Here is a 20,644-nt window from a genome sequence, read left to right as displayed (position 1 = left end):
GGCATTGCCGCCTTCTCCGCTCCTGATCCCAGCTGGGTGAAGGTGGGGAGTGGACATTGTCACCTACTCCCCTCCTGATCCAAGCTGGGTGAAGGCAGAGGGCAGTCATTGCCACCTGCTCTACTCCTGATCCAGCTGGGTGAAAGCGGGGAGCAGGCATTGCTGCATGCTCCACACCTGATGCCAGCCTAGTCTTTCCACTGTGGTGTACTCTCTGGAGGTCTGGCTGCCTCATCTGGGCTTCCCTCCACAGCAGCGCCCTCTGGTGGTGCACCAGGGTAGGAAGTGAGTTATCTTGAATATGCTTAGCCTTTTATATACTAGGATACTGAAATTTTTACTCTGAGTCACTATATAGAGCTTTAGGTGAAAAGACAGTCTAGAAACAAAAAAATTAAAATAAACCTTTTCTACTATTAAATTATATAACTACAGTAGCATGTAAACCAAGGAAACACAACCTTAGGTATTACCACTTGTTGACAGGTTGTATTTTTATCCTTTTTAAACAAAACTTGTGTTGATAAAAATTTCAGCTTTAGTTTTCAATGAAGCATTAATTTGTGTGTTCAGATTCACGTGGATTCTCCATTAAAAATCTCATATACATAGTCTAGCTTCCTTCCCAACTTGATAGTTTTCTATCCACAGGATTCGAAGTGGTGTATGAACTGCAGACCCCTATTTGCAGATTGAACAGGTACACTCCAGGCTTATCTCATCAATGAAAAAAGTCACACTAAACTTAGTCCTAAACTATATGAGGAAACAGCAATCTGGTTATTAACACTCAAGAACAAAAATGATTGCTTTTTATCTTTTTGACTTGAAGAAATATGAATTTACTTCCCCTCATTTTCACCAATTCCTGTAATCAATTCTATCTTCTTTTTACTGTGTTCAAAATACTTATATTAAGAGTGGCATACGAAAGTGTTACCTTTACCATCTTCTTCAGGGTTCCGCACTACAGCTCTAAGAGTGTGAAAATATCCACTTGTATCTTTGTATTTATAATGGAGCCTCATGCATGAGAACTTGGGCTTTCCGAAGAGAGTTGGTTCCGGTCCTTTTTTTATATAAAAAAAAGAAAAACATTAGCGTTTTAGAAATAGAAAGTTATCTTTCTGGAAAATACAACTTCAGCTATGAACCCACAATTATTTAAGGAGGAGAAAGTCCTTCAAACTGCTGCTTGTATATTTTCAGTAAATGTGACAAACAAAATACATGAAAATGCAATGACTTTCAACTCTTACCTATTTCTATCCTCTCCAAATCGTCAAGACTCAGCCTTTGGTACTGATTTACTTTATCTACTTCATCATCATAACTAGACAAAGAAACATCAATGCCCAAAGTTAGATCTGTATCGACTCATAACTAGAGTCCCAATGAATTAAAAAGGATCTAAGATATCATGGAGTGTTTTCAATGTGAAAAGTAGAAAGAGTCTTACTTACTATGCTACATAATATGCAGAGTTAGAAAGCAGAAGCAGAACATCCACATCTTTATGAGTAGCATCAACAAGGCTAAACAGAAGTGAACACAATTATTTTATAACGGTGTTTTAATTTTACTGTATACATCAACACATGTTAAGCTTCTAAGTAAAGGTGTTCATTAGAAGGCTCTGATGACAGAACACCATTAATCTACTTCTGAATAAGCAAATTATGTGTTACATCTGTGGCATGGCTGCACTACCCTATCAGTGGGTTTTGTGCCACAGCATTAATGTACTTTCTGTGCGGAATGGTCCAATCACAAGGAATACCATTCTCTCTCACACCCAGAATTGTAGCATAACATCCTATATAATCCACCCATTCCAAATGATTAGGAGTTCTAGCTACTGTCACAAGATCTAGTAATCAGCACCCACTCTAAAGAGTAGACATAGGCACAAACCGAAAAAAAGAACCACTTGATTTGTGGTTTGTCACATTCCGCAAAACAGAAACCACGAACTTCCACAACCTTTTCCCAGGTCATGAAACGGTTCGTAGTTTGTGGTTCGTGGAATTTCAAATGCCTGGTGCCCGATGCTGAAGCCAGTGCCAGGCGTTTGAAACAGACATCCCCCTTCTCCTGCTGCTCACGGTGGCAGGAGAACAGGGCTGTCACTATCACACAACCGAAGCCAGCTTCAGCCATATCGACTGAACCTGGGAAGGGGTCTGTGAAACTGACAGCCCTGTTCTCCTGCCGCCCAGGCGGCTGGAGAAGGGGGCTGTCAGCTTCACTCACTGTCAGCTTCACTCGCTTTGCTTCACGTTGTAATTCATGCCCACCTCTACTAAAGAGACAGTTTATCTATTGCCTTTTAAATTTCAAGATGCCAGATAGTGAATGCCTGGAGTAACGAAAACTCCCCTATCCATCTTGTCATTAATCTTTGTCTGCTATACCTTGATTTCTACAAAGAAATTGCTCATTTAGTACATCAGCTCCATTCCACATTTATGGAAGATATCATATTGTTACATAAAAAGAACTCTGGAAAATTCCACATACCTTGGGTCACAATCAATAAGTGCCCAACCACCATGGAATTTCTCGTCATCTGGTAAAAGCAGCTTCATATAACTTTGTAATAGCTGGCTAATTAATTCCTGATGACTTCTCAAATTTTCTTTGTGCAAAGCTTCATGTTCTTTCTCTTTTGTAAATATGGAATATAGGTCCTCTGTTACAGGGATACCCTGCATTAAATCTACACACAAAAAACATCAATAAGGAAAATGAGGGTCCAAAAGTTACATATCAAGGAAAGGAATACTACTGTAGAAATAAAAGCTATGAAGAAGTTATGCCCTAGAGCCTTGGGATTTAAATATCTTTAATAATGAAAGGTTTAGAATCAAAGTATTCACTTAACCAAAATACAATAGACTATATTTTTAACAAATATCAACAAATGTTATTATATCAAAAATAAAAATAAATTTTACTAATTTTAGTACTTCTAGAAACTCAACTAAATGGGCTAATCCAATACTACTTAAAGTAGACATAATGAGATTTTTAGCAATTTAGTGTATTTGAGACTAACATTGTTTCCTAACCACTTCCACATATTATAAATATAATTTAATTATAGATATAAACCAAAGCTTAATTTTTTAAAGTCAAAACAAAAATCCAGTTAGATAATACGCAATTATGAAAACAGAACAACACTTACCTATGACTGCCTGCCTATAGGCATCCCGGAAGCGATTTAAGTAGTACCTATTTGCAGAGTTAACTCCATCTTTCATAACTCCTGCCAGCTTCCTTTCACCAGTCCTTGTAAAGTCACCCTATCACATTTAATAATTTATTAATAAATACTCAAATGTGTTGATTATTCACATGTACGACACTTAGTGGCTCAGCTTTCAAGACTTTCTGGCATTTGGTATCTATTCTTTATTACATTTATATTAAATACAAAAGATCTGACCATTTCATATAGAATACATATCATGTTATGTTATGCAGCCATTTCCACAAAAAATTATACTGATAGTTTTACAGACAATACAATTTTCTATAACACAATTTTGTATCTCTTTAACACATCAGCATCCCTACTAGAAATATTTCATTTGTTTATGAAATACATTTGCAAATGCCTAAAGGCAAAACCCACAGTTTTAAATTTTTTCTGAATTAATTTAACATGAGTAGTTTGTTCGAAAAGTGTTAACACACATACACAATACTAATACACCCTAGACACAAGTAATCATATGATATATACTGGCTGAAATACTATCATTTTACAATATTTACAGCTCACCAGATGTGAAAAAAGTGGAATCATTGCCATAAACCCAAAAGTTTTTCATGACATAAATTTCAGAAAGTCTATTCGGTGACAGATACCATTGGTTTGCCACTTTAATTACATTCTCTCTTAAAGTAAGATTTGTTGAAAAGTTGAACCTCTTATAAACAAATTATTCCATAAAATTGGATTTACTTGAACTAGGTCAGTTAGCCACTATTTTTGATCAGCCTTTTCCATCTTACAAAACTAAATCAATCAACATAAAGTAAATGCTGGGAATAAGCTTTGTGAAGTTTTAGAATAATCTTTATCAGGAGAATCAGGTCCAATCTTCAGCGATTAATTATTATTGTCTTTAGGCAAATATACCACAGCTGGAACCGAGGACATAACCTTAGAAGACATTAACGTGGCAATTAATTCAGGTTCTGCACCTGGACTAGATGGGTTTACACCAGAATTCTATAAACACTATAAAGATGTTTTGGCATCCCATCTTCTTCCTCTGTTTCAGGGGTGGGGAACCTTTTTTCTGCCAAGGGCTAAGTTTATGTTCTGTCCCGCATGGGGAGCGCCCTTTCTCCCGCACTTGTGATGACATCGCTCCCAGAAATGATGTCATCACACAGTGCGCATGATGATGTCACTTCCGGGAGCACCGTCATCACGCATGCAGGAGAAAGCACGCTTGTGCCCCCTTTCTCCCTGCCGCCAACGCTGCGGCCTGCTTGCAGCAGCGGCAGCAGGTCTGTCGCCAGCGCCCCCCCCCGCTGTTGCTGCCACCACTTGCTCTCACTGCAGTGGCACAGGCCGCTTTGGCCAGAGCTGTGGGTTTCTCTCAGCAGCGGCAGCAGCGGGCGGCGCTGGCAACAGCAGGCAGCAGCGGCAGCAAGAGCTGCTGTAATGTAATGTACAGTTTGGCCCCAAGACCAAATATTAGAAAAAAGATACAAAAAATATTTCATGTGAAGTGTTTTTACCTTTAAAGCTGCTGTTCCAGCATACTGTCTGCTGATGGCATCACCATTGTTAGCCCATATTAACTGGTAGATTCTATTGCATTTCAGAGGCAAAGGCTGTTCCGGCGGCATAACACCCAACTTCTTCAGCTGGAATTTAATTTGTTTCATGTTACTAACAAAGCATCAAGCTTTATTTTTCTCCAAGAGCATTATGCAACCATAGATCATACAATGTTTCTTTGAAAGCAACAGAAAAATACTGAATACTTATCATTTGTCAATATTTTTTGCTACTCCAAGTGATGTCAGGTGCTCAAGATCACCTGTCATATTTAATACCCCTGCAGCTGACGCTGATGCTGTTGTAGTGATTCCGTCTCTCGTACCTGGGATGGGAAACTGAGAACAGGAAATGGTTGTTGATTCCTGCTATAATCTCTCCCAAATCTGGGAGCCTGCCTGGCCTTGAGAAGTCTATGAATCCCACAGCCTGTTTTTCTGCTTGCAGAGTTCGAGGACTGCCAGGACGAAGGTGGGGATTAGGAGCAGCCGAGGGGAACTTTTATTTGCTTTAAGCTTGTCTGTAGCCGCCAGTCCTAGCAAGGATGGCATAAGTACATGAAACTAGCATCATATCAATAAAGAACTTCAGCTCCTGAAATGAAGTCTTTTGAGAGTTGCCTGGCATCTTTACAAGTATGTACCACAGAATACATTTGACTGTTTAATCACACAATGCACATCCACAAAAGTAACCTCAAAATGTTTTTAATGTTAGATGGGGTTACTTGAAGCTTAAATGTCAAGCCAGAAGTGCCATCTCAACTCCAATGGTTAAGCCTTCCTCAGCGTAAAAGACTCAGCACAGTTTAGGGCATATTTGACCTTGCCCAGTGGTTTTTTCTAGACTATGACTATCACAATTATGAAGTACTCAGTTACACACAGAGTAATTCCCACTAACAGTTATACTCCTGAAATATGAGTCCTTCCAGGAAAGGGGGGGGGGTTAATGTGAAGAAAGGGAAGAGTTTTTCCAAATACCTCATTTGACATTCAGAAATGAAAGTGTCAAGTCAGTTTTGTGTTATTTTCCAAAAGGTAGTGGACTGCCAGTTAAGTGTGATGTTTTAAGAAAATTCACTATGTAACAGGTGTTGTCATTCTTTGATAGTACAAAATCTACCTCTGTCAAAGATCAAGAATGCTATGAGATTTTTCAAAACCTGAGATTTAAATTTACATGCTAATGTTGCCTATATGGTCATAACAGAAATATTTCTGGCATACTTAGAACTAGCATTTTCTCCAGTAACATTATGGTAGCAGAAGTTTTATTCTGAAGCACTTTTATCACCAATAGATTATACATGCATCTCCACATGGTCTTTTTGTTAAGGACTATCAGCCACTTACAGTGATAAATTCACATTGTTCTCATTAACAAGGATTTTTTACCTGTCCAGAGATGCAAAGCCCCCACCCTCCAGACTTAACGCAGCTACCAACTGGGACACCAGAGGAAGAGGCAGGGGCTGCTGACCTAGGACCACCAGTGAAGCTGGCCAACAAGTAGAGCCCTGAGGCCCACAGCCATACCATTGCCAAGTCAGGAACATGTTTGGGGCCAGTAGCAGAGGAGCCATCCAACAAGCAGGGCCCTGAGGGCCATGACCACGCCACCACTGAGCTGGGGCTGTGTCCAAAGCTGGCAGCAGAGGAGCTGGCCAACAAGTAGGGCCCCAAGGGCTGCAACCTAGCTGGGACCGTATCCAAGGCCAGTGCGGGAGGAGCCAGCCAGTGAACAGGTCTCTGAGAGCTGTGACAATGCCACCACTGATCCCAGGCTGCATCCGAGGTCACTGTCTGTCAGCCTGGGAGAAAAGGGTCCCAAGCCTAGGGTAGGATGGAACCTGGAGGAGGGACAGGATTCCTTATCAGGAGGTCCTATATAAGGCAGGGCCCCCAGAGGTGCTAGGGAGGAAAAGCCGAGCACAGTGGGCCATAGGGCCCCTGCGGTATTATCTTACCAACAATCAATTTGTGCTCATTACTGACCACGCCCCCCCTCCAAGGCACCACTGCATGAAGAACCATAACCTTACACTGGTATCTCTCCCTTCTCCCTTTCAGGTACTCTAACAGACACCAGGTGGGACCATGACACACCAATGCAGACTTTATGTGCCTTCAGCCCTGTCTGTCAGCCTGGGGGAGGAGGGTTCAACCTGGGATAGGATGGAGCTGGAGAAGGGCGAGATTTCCTACCAGGAGGTCCTATAAAAGGCAGACCTCCCAGGGGCACAGGGTAGGAAAAGCAAAGCAGCCTCTGGACATGAAAGAGAGAGGGGGAGAGGCTGCCCAGAGGGGAGAGAGGGAACAAGGGTGCTGCGAACCCCCCTCCTCCCCATTTCTGAGTGAACAGGTCATCCAGGAGAGCAAGCTCCCTCACCCCTGGCTCCAACGGCCCCCTTCCAGAGCCTGACAGTACCATTGATGCCATCAGTCATAATACCTGCTGTTCCATAACTGCACGAGCAATAGCGGCCTGGACAACATTAGTTCGATCCAAACAATCCATACAGTTAACTCGGAAAATTCCTTCCTGCTTACAAATCACACCAGCTTGGTCCACCCTTTCAAAAAGGAAAGAAAGTATGTTAGTTTTGTTTTGTTTTTTACTGGAAGAAAGCTGGCTCCAGGGCCCATCTCCATATGGGAGTATTTTTGTATATCACAAGAGATATGAAAAACTGCTCAGAGATTTCATTTTCTGCCCATAATAGAGATAGCTCTCAAAATATATAGTCAAAGCTCCATTCTCCAGTTTGTCTATGCAGGGAAGCACTTTCATTTCGGCTCATCCCTACAAAACTTTGAAAGAGTTGTTTTTATCCTAGAGTACATCCAGATGCACATGATCTAAGCAACTCCCATAACAGTAGTATAACTTTTTATTAAACTGTAGTTCTGGGAATTTTTCCATGGATCTTGGCTTCCTATATTCTTTGTATAATTTGAGTGGTAAGTCTGATGTGAAAATGCACCTCCCATTTTGGACAACCATAAAACCTTTTAATCTTTGAGCTCAGAGGAAACCCATTATTTTCTGTAGTTGAAGAAGCTGTAACATACTGCTGGCTCACTCTCAATTAGCAGGGAGTAAACTTCCTACCTCTAGCAGTTACCATATTTCAAAATTTGATATTATCAAATGCAAGTCATTTGAAAAATAAAGGTAGACAGTGATCCTGAAGCACAGAGAGAGGAGAGGATGAAGAGGAAATCAATCTTCAATTGAAGAAAAATGCATGTTATTAAATAAGCAAAAGGAAGGGAGGATCATCACAGCAGAAAAAACTGTTGGTAGGTATATCTTACATAATCTTAGTGGTGCTTTCATAATTCAGATACAATTTGGAAGGGTCTAATAGAAAGAGCAAACTGAACACTTTTACTATGTAGAAAAAACGCCTTAAAACACCAATTGCATCTCTCAGTGGGAAATTATCTCCAATGTAAGAAAGCTCCCTGTATTCACTATCCCTCACCCAGCCACTGCCCAGAGCTACTGGGGAGAGGGAACACAGTGTTTACTTCCATTTAATTAATCAGGCCCATTTGCCGTGACTAGAGTGCTTGATGTTTGTGTTGTGTTTTATTTCATCTCAGCCAACGTCAGGGTTAAAACAGCTTCTGCCCACTATGTCTCAATAGCATAACAGCATCAGGCAATATGAGTCAAACTTGTGGTCAGTGCCAACTGGGCTCCTGAAACAAGCACAGTCCTATCAGTTTACAGCATAATATATTACCCATACTGTTAGTAGCCAATGCAGGCCTACACTTTAACACATGCTGCCCAGTAAGGCAGGAATATGGTTGCTATCTCTTGGCCAGGAGATGGGAGAACTCTGGATCACAAGAAAGTGCTAGCTAACAGCTTGGCAATCCCCTGGAGATGTGCAGATTTACATATCAAAGTGGTGACCTTTCCAGAGTTCCTGAATTCATCCTTCCCTCCACCTCCTCCCTAACTGCTGGCACCCAGAAAACTGAGTGATCTTCCTGTCCCACATACATGAGTTATCAATCAGTTTTTGGTATCACTAGTTTTCTCTGATCTGCCTGATCAAACCTTCTCCATTTTACTGAGTGGAGACAACCCTTTTGAATTATAGTAATGGGCAAAAGGTGCCATCCTGCCAAAAGGATAGGGATTTATCTTATAAAAAGCCCTGCTTTCCACCCCAAAGTGGGTATGCTTTTGGTTCCGACACTCACTCTCGGATGCAAGTCTGAGTCTCTCTCCTTGCCGCGGATCAACGCTGCTTTCCTAAGGATGTCCCCTTTTTCTACTAGATTTATAAATATTAACCCCTTCCTAACTGCTTCTCATTTTCCTCACCACTTTCCAGTTACCTCTGTATGTGTGGTAAGAATTGTGTGGAGTTGTTTTTATTACTTACTTAATAAAAAACCTTTCCTGTTGAACAACTAATTGCTTATTAAAGAGTTCTCTAGAGGAAACAATCCTCATATACACTGGTCCTAGTTACTCTCCTCTTGCAGCCTTGTTGTTAATTTCTCCAACTCACAAGGAGACCCATCTGTTTAGGTAACAATGCTACAGTGCAAGTGAACCATACTGTATTAGATGACAGCAGAGGCTATCATGCTGCCCTCTCAGTCTTGCTCAATTTTTTTTCCAGGCTCTCTGCCCACTTAAGCAAGTTATACCCTGTAATGTTTTGCCAAATAAACAGTTTGTGTTTTCCTCCTCATGGTTAAAGTGGGAGTTTTGAATATTTGTTAGTATGCTTAAAAATTCAGGCTTCTAAAGCAAGGACCAGGGCTGGCTGGGTAAGCAAAGTGTGCAGTGACTGGATGGTAGCTGAACCCTAGGGAACGGAGTTAACTGCAGTTTCAGTCAGAGTGCTGAAAGTAGTCAGTCTACTTCCTTGCATTTGTGAGGAAGACTTTGGCGGGGGGAGGGGTTAGTCTGTTATTCTATGAGTGAAGAGCTGATGGAAGAAGTCTGAGTTTTTCCTTGGCAACAACTGAACACAAAATTCATATTCTTCTCTTTTAGGGATACTTTTAGCGTAAGCAGCCACTGTGGAAAATTAGTCTTTGTGACTTAGTATGTGATTGAAAATTTAAAGATCTATACCTGTTCTGAAACTGTGAAACTTATAAACCCACTCTGAACCCAATACAGATATAAATACTCTACAACCCTTACACATATATACTTATAAATAAACTCTATTTCTGATTAAGCAAGACATCTGTTTTACCAAGCATAAAGGATCCTTTTTTACCTCACAGCCACCTCCACATCTTACTACTATCAATAGCTAAGGTTTCCTATAATATAAAGTTTAAATGAAGAGATATAAGGTGAAAGCTTCAATGGCAGCAAAAACCATTTTGGAACAACAAGAAAGGCAGAGGCAGCAAAAATATAGGCAATTTCAGAGCCTTTAGCAAAGTGCCATTACAGGCGTTACAATACATAAGTTACATAAAGGAGGCAAAATGCCACATTACCCATTTCAAGTGTAGCGCCCCCCCCCCCACACACCGCCCCTCGCCCCCCAAAGATTAACACCTGTCTTTAAATTTATACAGTTTTCTTCATTCAGAGTCAAGGGTACATATGAATACCTACCAGCACCACTTCATGTCAGTAATTATGTCTGATATGGCATCAGTTAGTGTTTGTACATTTTCAAACTTCATTCCACGGCTAAAGAATAGGAAGAAAACTGTTTACTGAGAGTTTTGTATTCCTTTTTATTTTCCTGTTAAGTTTATTACACTACAAATTACAAATAAGTCTTATACAAATTACTTTGAATCAAAGCAGGTGAATCTGTTTTTTTATTTTTATTTGATAAATTCCAAATCTAATGTCAGTTATATTGAACTTACATGCTCTTCCACGCATTTGAAGATTTGTTTTATCAAGACATTTTGCAAAATAACAGTATATTTAATAACTTGGAATCCTGAACTAACAAAAGTATTTTAAAAATCTGCTTAAATTTTAAAAAACTAGCTTTGCACCTTAACAGTAACACCAGTGATATATTTTCAGGTTTATCATGTTAATGTTATTTTTATGCATTGTTTACCATCTTACCAATGTTCATGGAAGTCAAAGGAAACATATGTAAGGCTTGGATTATTGTACAGCAAAACTTGTTTAAGGTAAGCATCACCAATAATTTTCTCCCTTCCAGCCTGGTCCACCAAGTTAATGATGACCTGTTTAAAGAAACAAAAATAAAAAATATGCATCTCTCATTCTGCACAGACTTCCAACTATATGTTGGATCATTGCTGGTGATATGGTTCATTTATGACACATTTTTACATGTATTTGGTCATGTTAAAAATTCAACCCATTTTGAAAACAGTAATTGTTTCTTGACAAAATGGCGGGTGGTAATTCTGCGAGGTTATGAGAAAGCACATGTTGTTGCCCTATCAGATGTGGAATTGGTTTTGAGCCTACTTACCACTGCTAAATTGGTATGGATCCAGAGGAGTTAGCCATGTTAGTCTGTTAAGAGTCCAGTTAGCCATGTTAGAAAAGAGTCCAGTAGCACCTTTAAGACTAACTAACTTTACTATAGCATAAGCTTTTGAGAACCACAGTTCTCTTCGTCAGATCATATGCACGGAGGATATGAAGAAACTGGCCAGAGATATATAGGTGGTGAGGGGAGGGGGAATAGATGCAAATCAGTTGCAAAAGTCATGAAAGAGGTGGAGTGCACAATCCAGGCTGGGTGTGACCCCTCCCCTCCATAGCTGAATCTGAATAGAATGCCTGGAGGGGAGGGGGGGTCACGCCCAGCCTGGATTGTGCACTCCACCTCTTTCATGACTTTTGCAACTGATTTGCATCTACTCCCCCCTCCCCTCACCACCTATATGTATCTGGCCAGTTTCTTCATACCCTCCATGCATCTGACCAAGAGAACTGTGGTTCTCGAAAGCTTAAGACTACACTAAAGTTGGTTAGTCTTAAAGGTACTACTGGACGCTTTACTAAATTGGTATGAGCAGCAAAACAGAAAAAGCTAGATCACTCAGAGGATGAACAGGTGTGGAATACTGTTTTATTAACTAACATATTAAAGAGGCCAAAGAAATAACTGTCAGTGTTGGGTAAACTTATTGAACAGGACCACTCTCTGTAATGTTTCAGAATAATATGAGAAAGCATTTCCTTTTGTGTTTTATTAGAAGGCCTTTTTCTTCCTGTAATTGGGAAGATGAAGTGTTATATATTGTATCTGCATTGTGTTTTATGTTGACAATCTAACATTTTTTTAAAAATACAAGTATTTATAAAGCCAACAGAAACAAGAGAAAACTCACCGAGAAATGAAATCAATAAATATAATGTACATAATTAAGTAACCATATATAATTAAAGTGCAAGTGCTGAAAGTAAAACTTATATCCTATGCTTATCTCTAATAAATATCACTTCCCAATAAATATTACATAATGAATATCACTACCCAATAAATATTAATTCATTCATTGAATACAAAATCCTCTATGTGGAAATACAAATTTATTGCTTTTACAAAGTCCTTTAAACCAACTAGTTCCAGGATTCGCCCAAGGTAAGTATAGTTGAGATGGTAGTGTCCGACCAATAATTCTTTTTCCTATTTTTGCAGATGTTTACATCAAACAATGGATAATATCATGAACTGAAAATCCAGTGCAGAAAATGCCTCATAAAGTCAAAAATGCTTTGTACGCCCAATGAGTTTGCCAGCTTGCAATTAACCCATTTCTATACACTTCTAGGATCATAAACGATATTTACAAGGCAGTCCACTATAAAAGAACATATATACAACCAAATTCTATTCTTTCATAAGTATTAATAATGTTACCCAGAATGTTGCTGTACTCACTATTTCACAGACACATCTGATGCGTAACTCGGAGACAACAGATCCTCTACCCATTCACTGGCAATGCTTGAAGTCAGCAAGGTCAGACACTTACCAGTGCCTACACAAAAATTCTGCCTTTTTCCCCCAAATGCCTTGCAGGTTTCTTTATCAAACATTTTGGTTCTGCCTTTCTAAAAATTGCATCTTTTTTTAAGACTGAAAAGTACTGAGGGGATGGGGAGGTGGAAGTTTGCTTTGTGATCATAAAGACCTTCAGCTGCAAACAAGAATAGATTTACTCTCATCCTAAAGCATGGAATGCAGGTCTACAGATTTACAACTCAAGTTATATACAGAGACTGCAGACAGCCAAGACAGTCCTTAGAAAAAAATCCCACTAATCACATCGTATTCCAAAGGAAACTTTGGGGATCATGAGGGCAGAGGACCAGGCTTGTGGAGAGTGAGAAAGAGAGAGCAGTCCCCACGCAAAGTCAGCACATCCACAAATAACATCTGCCTCACACATTCCATGCCCTCCACTAAGTTAATAATAGATCTATCTGGGTATGCTCTCACTTTGTATGACTGTGCTCTTGCATTGGTGGACCTCTTCCTGAATTTCCACGATTGTAATTTCAAATCAGATATGAAGTATAGCTCTGAACTTACAAATTATCAAAATTCTGAAATATTTTCCAAAAAATATTTCTAAAAAATTAAAGGCATTTAAAGATTACTATGGTTTTGCGTTTTAAGCTCTTATCTGAAACTCACCTGTTTTGTGTAAGTTTTCAGTTGTTCTTCAAAATGTGCACGGAAATAGGAGATAGTTTCCTTTTCACCTAAAGCAAAGCGACATGGTGAATAGAGCTTAGGTGACTAATAGATGCACTTGTTGCAGAACAGTAGAGCAAGTTCACATGTGTCCCGGTCTTTGGAAGGTCACTTAAAGGACAAGAGCAAATTACTGCTAAATAATTTATGTGAGCAGTACTGGCAAATAAGTACCACCAGGATCTTTCTCCATGGAAACTTTTCTTTGCAGTACACAATAGTAGAAGTTCGCAAAAAGTGGTCTAAAAATCCTTACTGTGGGGTGCAAAATAACTGCCTGATGACACCCTATCTTGAGCATACAGTGCAGACCCTGCTGTTTTCACAGCACTATCACAACCTATCTACCCTACTGCAAACTCAAGTGTTCTGCATAAGGACATCCAATTTCTTTGAATCCTAATGTAGATGTAACTTTGTAATATGCTAGGAATTGGTGGTGGAGAGTGCCCTCAAGTCATAGCTGACTTATGGCAACCCCTGATGGGGTTTTCATGGCAAGAGACTAACAGGGGTGATTTGCCACTGCCTGCCTCTGCAACCTTGGTCTTTGTGTGAGATCTCCCATCCAATTACTAACCAAGACTGACCCTGCTTAGCTTCTGAGATCTGACGAGATCAGGCTCACCTGGACTATCCAGGTCAGGGCATGCTAGGAATTACTAACAACAATATTCAAGACAGACAATACGTTATTTGAAAGCCCTCAAACAACACTTACATAAGAATGTTAGAAGGTTTTTTTTTAAGTTTGTGTTTTCTTTATTTAACAAAGCTAAGAAAAGTAAAAAGATTACCTTTCAGATGAGAAGCTGTGAGAGTTAATTTATTATTCAATTTTATTATTCGATTTATTATAAACCATAACTCAATGACAAAGCCATCACAGCTTCAATTCTTGAATATACAATCCCATCATGGGATCTCTAAGCAATCTCCAAAGAAACCAAAGTTATGACATTGTAAGATTAGCTTTATTGAGACAGATGGACCATGGGCTTGACTCACTATTAATGCAGTCCTTATAAATTCCTTGAAAATAGCTTCTCTCCTCATGTAATAGCAATGACCTCAATTCTGCTTACCATTTAAATAAATTGCATCATCAAGTACTACAAACTACAAATATGGAAGGGGACCAGGAAGATGGAAGATTTATATTACATAGCAAATGAGCTAACAGGAGCACACAACCCTTCATTGGCTAGCATTCTTCCAAGGAAAAAACAGGGTTTCTCACCTGTAACTGTTGATCGTCGAGTCTCTTCTGTGCAGACACACATTGGGACTGCGCAGGCGCAGGCCAGCCGCGGAGAAGATTCTTTTAGCTTCTAGAAATGTGACGGGGACGTTCGGGCCCACCGCGCATGCGCGTCGGTGTTCCCGCCAATTTTGAAGTACAAGTACCCGAACGTCCCCGGCATTCCCTCAGTTCACCTGAGCCGCCGGAGAAACAATGGAGTAAACCAAGCACTCACAGCGGGGCAGGCGGGAGGGAATGTGTGTCTGCACAGAAGAGACTCGACGATCAACAGTTACAGGTGAGAAACCCTGTTTATCGTCGTCGTCCTTCTGTGCAGCCCCACATTGGGAGAATAGCTAGCATCTCACCAATGGGGGCGGGTGTGAGTGTCTATGTGAACAAAGAATGCAGAACAGCCGTGCCAACAGCGGATTCACGGCGTGCATTCACGTCTACAGAATAATGTTTAATGAAAGTGTCAGCGGTAGACCACGTTGCAGCTTGGCAGACGTCCTGGAGTGGCACTCCTCGCAGGAAGGCAGCAGAGGCAGCTTGTGCTCGAGTAGAATGAGCAGTAATCAACAACGGGCACCGGACTCCAGCTTGTTGATAACAAAGTTTAATTGCAGACACAATCCAGCGAGAGATGGACTGGGCAGAAGCCGGCGAGCCCTTGCGAGGGCCAGAGTAACACAAGAACAGGGCAGGAGACTTCCTGAAACACTTGGTGCGATGTAAATAAAACAATAAAGCACGTTTCACATCCAATGTGTGTAGAGTACGTTCCTCTGGGGAAGAGGGTGTAGGAAAAAAGGAAGGAAGGACCACCTTTTGACGCAGGTGAAATTTGGAAACCACCTTGGGCAGGAACTGCATACTAGTGTGGAGCATGACCGTACTGGGGAAGAACTGCAGGAAGGGGGGGGTCACACCTTAGAGCAGACAACTCCCCAACCCGCCTGGAAGAAGTGACTGCAACCAAAAAGGCCACCTTCTGCGTGAGCAGAGGCAAGGGACAGGTAGACAGGGGCTCAAAAGGGGAGAGCATCAGACGGGAGAGCACCAGGGTCAGGCTCCACTGAGGAATAGGATGGGCCCTAGGAGGAAAGGACTTTAGTAGGCCCTTCAGGAACTGTTTGGACAGCCAATGTGCAAACACAGTCCTCCCATCAATCTGCTCATGGAAGGCAGAGATAGCAGCCATGTGCACCTTAACACTGGAGAACGCCAGGCCTTGGGAGCACAGGTCCAGGAGGTAGTCCAGAATGACAGGCAGCGGGCAAGTGAAAGGGGAAACCCCTTTGGGGGCTAACCACCTAGAGAAACGTGACCACTTCCTCTGGTAGGACAACCTGGTAGACGGTTTTCGGGCATTCAAGATCACGTTAAGCACCCTAGCAGAGAGGCCTAGTCTGGGGCGCAGAGGAGCCAGGCAGTCAGATTTAGCACTGCCACATCGTGATGCCACACCCCGTCCCTGAGTAGCAGGTCTGGGGCGTGTGGAAGCGGGAGACACCGCCCCTGTGACAGGGAGAGTAAAAGGGGGAACCAATCCTGGCGAGGCCACCGAGGGGCAATCAGGATACAATGGGTCCGGAAGGCTCTGATCCTGGACAGGACCTTGTGAAGGAGTGGGAAGGGCGGGAAGGCATAAAAGAGCCCTGGAGACCAGGGTATCTGGAAGGCATCCCCCAGTGAACGATGGCCAATCCCGGCCCGGGAGCAGAACAGGGGAACCTGTGCGTTGTGGGCTGTGGCGAAGAGGTCGATGAGCGGGGTGCCCCACATGCGGAAAACCACATGGAGGTAAGCCCTGTTGAGGGACCACTCGTGTTGGGGCAAAAACACTCTGCTCAGCGCGTCTGCTGCTGTGTTGCTCTCCCCCGCAATATGAACGGCCTTGGGCAGGACGTTGTTGGTAATGGCCCAGTTCCAGAGCGTAGTCGCTTCCCTGCAGAGCTTGAGCGAGACCGTTCCTCCCTGCTTGTTGAGATAGTAACAGGCTGTGGTATTGTCCGACAGGACCTGCACCCTCTTGTTCCGAATGACATCTGCAAAAGAAGCAAGGGAGTAACGGATCGCTCTAAGCTCTAAGAGGTTAATGTGCATGTTCACCTCAAGGGAGGACCAAACACCCTGAGCAGACAGGCGCCCACAACGCCCTCCCCAGCCTAGAGTGGAAGCGTCCGTAAAGACGGTGACCTCCGGCAGGAAGGGACCAAAAGGACAACCCTTGGACAAATTCTCAGGGACAGTCCACCACACCAAGGACCGCTGTATCACCCTCGGGATGGAAAACCCACGGTGTTGACTCATAGCGAGGGGGTTGAAAACCCGAACAAACCAGTTTTGCAGAGGCCGCATGTGCAGGCGTGCAAAACACACCACCCCTGTGGAGGAGGCCATGAGGCCCAACAAGGTTTGAATCAGGAGGGCAGTTTGGAACCGGTTATGCACGAAGTGGCGGGCCAGGCAGGACAGCCTGCTCAAGCGGTCCGGGGGTAGATAAGCCCTGCCCAGCAGAGAGTCAAAGTGGACCCCGATGAACCTAATGCTCGTACCTGGGGACAACACAGACTTCCCCAAATTGACCACTAGCCCCAGGCCGTCTAGCACGGACAAGGTGAGGGCGATAGAGGCCCGGAGGGAATCAGAGGAGGGACCCACCAGGAGCCAATCATCCAAATATGGATAGACAAAACAGCCACTAGACCGTAAATGTGCCACCACGGTGGCCATACATTTAGTGAACACCCTGGGCGCCGAGGCCAGGCCAAAGGGCAAGGCTGTGTACTCATAGACAGCGCCTCCACAGGTAAAACGGAGGTATTTTCTGTGGCCCTCAAAGATGGAAATGTGGAAGTAGGCGTCTTTGAGATCCAAAATGGCCATCCAGACGCCTGACTCCAAGAGTTCCAATACTCGCGACAGAGTAAGCATCCTAAACTTTTCCACCCTCAAGTAAGTATTAAGGGCCCGAAGGTCCAAAATGGGACGAGACCCCCCATCTTTCTTATCCACAAGGAAGTATCTTGAATAAAATCCCCAAGGGGAAGCAGAGACATCGACCACCCGGACAGCACCTTTGTTAACCAACTCCAAAACATTATTTTGTAACACAACATTACAACAAGAAGCACAACGAGGGGGGTGCGAAAGAGGGGGTGCAGTGGTAAACGATAATTTATAACCACGGGCCACAATAGAGAGGACCCAGTTATCAGTAGTAATGAGTCGCCAATGGGGCAAGAAAGGCCGTAGCCTGTCCAAGAACAAGATATTAACAGTGTCCTTGCAGGCCAACTGGGAAGCGTCCTGGTCTAGTCAAAAGACCGTGGGCTTTTGCGCCGAAGTCGAGGGCTTGGGCGAGGGAGGCTGATGTCGTCCCTTGGACCGGCCGGAGCGTCTCGAAGAGTGGCGCTGCTGGCCAGAGTAGGAACGGTGGCCATAGGATTGACCGGAGGAGAACCTTCCTTGGCGCTGTTGGAACTGCTGGTAGGGTGACTGATAGGACCGGAACCTGCCGTACCGATATCTCGGACCCGTCTGCGGAACCGAAGGCGCAACCCCGAGGGACTTGGCCGTCTGCTGGTTCTTCTTCATGAGAGAAAGGGACTCATCCGTTTTCTCTGAGAAGAGCTGGGGACCCTCAAACGGGAAATCCTCGACCTTGGCCTTCTTCTCGGGGGGCAGGGCCGTAGATCGAAGCCAGGCGTGCCGACGCAAGAGCACGGAGGATGCCATCGCACGTGCAGCAGAGTCGGCGGCGTCCTTGCCAGCTGTCATCTGTTGCTTTGACAACCGGAATGCCTCAGCCTGGAGAGCCTTGACCAAGGCACGGCGATCGTCGGGAAGGTCAGAGAGGTAGGAGGATAGTCGCTTCCACAAGAAGAGATTGTAGGAGCCCATTATCACTTGGAAATTGGCGATACGGAACCCCAGGGAAGCCGAAGAATACACCTTCCGACCAATGCCATCTAGCTTTCTGCCCTCCCGATCCGACGGAGCCGACGAGGAACCGCGTCGGAACCGAGCTTGACCCTCCTCGGCCACGATGGAAGAGGGTTTCGGATGGGTGAAGAGGTAAGGGCAATCCTCCTGCTTGAGCCGATAATATTTCTCGACCTTCTTGGCCGTAGGCGGAACGGAAGCAGGGGTCTGCCAGAGCGCGAGGGCATTGTCGACGAGATCCTCGACAGGGGGGAACGCCACCGAGGCAGGAGAGCCAGAGTACAGCGGCTCCAGCAGCTTGCTCTTGGGCTTTGAGGTGGAAGAGGCGACATCCAGCTCCAGTGCCGCGGCCATCCGGACTAGCTGCTCCGCGAACACTCTGTAGTCGTCATTAGGAGACGACGAACGGAGCTCCCCCACAGCATCATCAGGGGAAGGGTCGGAAGCCGCGTCCGAGGAGTACTCTGATGGAGACGCCAGGCCCTCTTCATCCTCGGAGTCGGAGAAAACCGCCGGGGTTTGCGTCGGAACCGAAGGGCGCTCCGTCGGAACCGTGGTACAAGGCTCGGGAGCCGAAAGATGGCGATGCGGCCGAGCAGCAGGCGGAGCAAGTGGCAGAGTCGACGGCGCCGGAACCGAGGTCAAGGGCGCCGATGGGCCAGGCAGGAAGGGGGCGGACTGCTGGATCCAAGCCACGAAATCTTGCCAGGAGGCCACGTTCCCAAAGCCCGGGACAGGCTGCCAAGGAGGTAGAGTAGCAGGCACTGGAACGGATCGGTGAAACGGCGTCGGAACCGACAAGACTGGCTGCGCCGGAACGGAGGCCTCCGACGGGACCGGAGCAGATGGCAGGGAGCGTTCAAACTCCTGGAACGGTTCCGAAAAACAAGGGAACGATTCATAGTCGTCCGGAACCACCGGAGGAGGCGTACGAGGAGGCAAAGGGGTGTGCAGGAGACTCCTGACGTCCTCAGCAGGAGGGGCCGATCTGGGAGGCGAACCAGCCAACGATGTCGGGGCCGGCGATAAAGCACGGCTCTTGGCTTTCGACTTGGCCTTTGCCTTTTTTGGCGGGGGCTCCGAAGAAGCCGCAGTGGCCAAAGGCTTGGAAGAAGGCTTCGACGAAGCGCGTTTCTTCGCCTTCCGACTGGACGGAACACTCACGGAACCGGAGGCGGTCGAGCCCTCCGGAACGGGCGGGCCCTTCGGATCCGAGGGGAGCGGTTCCGGCGACTTACGCGGAGCCGGCGAGGGAGCGACAGAGCCGGGCTTGCTCCCGGACGATCCAGACGGTTTGGGCGGCAAAAGGTTGGCGTCCCAAAGGAAGGCTCGGAGCCTGGCCTTGCGGTCGTTCCGCGCCTTCGGGGTGAAGGCCATGCAGAACTTACAGCGCTCCACGACGTGCCCCTCGCCCAAACAGATAAGGCACAGGTCATGACCGTCCGAGTGGGTCATTTTAGTGCCACATTGCTGGCATTTTTTAAATAGAGAGGAATGGGACATGGTGGAGACGTGTCCCAGAAGATGAAGCGATAACTCACAAGCGACGAACAGTCCGAAGACACGAGCGACAGCTAAAGAACCTTTTCGAACGGCGGCGAAAAAGGAACTGAGGGAATGCCGGGGACGTTCGGGTACTTGTACTTCAAAATTGGCGGGAACACCGACGCGCATGCGCGGTGGGCCCGAACGTCCCCGTCACATTTCTAGAAGCTAAAAGAATCTTCTCCGCGGCTGGCCTGCGCCTGCGCAGTCCCAATGTGGGGCTGCACAGAAGGACGACGACGATCAATTACTTTGCAAAATAAAGCTCTGGTGATTTTGATGGCAAAGGTTTTTTTAATTCATTTTAAGTTCAAAACAATGTATTTAAAGACTGGCACATGAGGTAACCCATGGCAGGAAGTTACACAGGATTTTCTTCTGAAAACATTCTAAT

The 20,644-nt window shown here is 44.5% G+C and overlaps 1 protein-coding gene across 2 annotated transcripts in view; it reads right to left on the bottom strand.

Moving 5' to 3' along the window:
- The window catches only part of INPP5F (inositol polyphosphate-5-phosphatase F), a 79,881-nt gene that overhangs the window by 15,082 nt on the left and 44,155 nt on the right, over positions 1 to 20,644 (bottom strand). For both annotated transcript variants that reach the window (XM_054984112.1, XM_054984114.1), the window contains exons 9-18: positions 13,452 to 13,519; positions 10,892 to 11,016; positions 10,418 to 10,495; positions 7,259 to 7,379; positions 4,762 to 4,890; positions 3,191 to 3,308; positions 2,521 to 2,719; positions 1,464 to 1,535; positions 1,260 to 1,333; positions 941 to 1,069 (exon numbers count right to left, since the gene is read on the bottom strand). In XM_054984112.1, coding sequence (XP_054840087.1) covers positions 941 to 1,069; positions 1,260 to 1,333; positions 1,464 to 1,535; positions 2,521 to 2,719; positions 3,191 to 3,308; positions 4,762 to 4,890; positions 7,259 to 7,379; positions 10,418 to 10,495; positions 10,892 to 11,016; positions 13,452 to 13,519 — 1,113 coding nt within the window. The remainder of the gene's footprint in view (positions 1 to 940; positions 1,070 to 1,259; positions 1,334 to 1,463; positions 1,536 to 2,520; positions 2,720 to 3,190; positions 3,309 to 4,761; positions 4,891 to 7,258; positions 7,380 to 10,417; positions 10,496 to 10,891; positions 11,017 to 13,451; positions 13,520 to 20,644) is intronic.

This window comes from Eublepharis macularius, chromosome 6, assembly GCF_028583425.1.
Source record: "Eublepharis macularius isolate TG4126 chromosome 6, MPM_Emac_v1.0, whole genome shotgun sequence".
Taxonomy (NCBI): Eukaryota; Metazoa; Chordata; class Lepidosauria; order Squamata; family Eublepharidae; genus Eublepharis; species Eublepharis macularius.
This window is presented reverse-complemented; position numbering and strand designations above follow the sequence as displayed.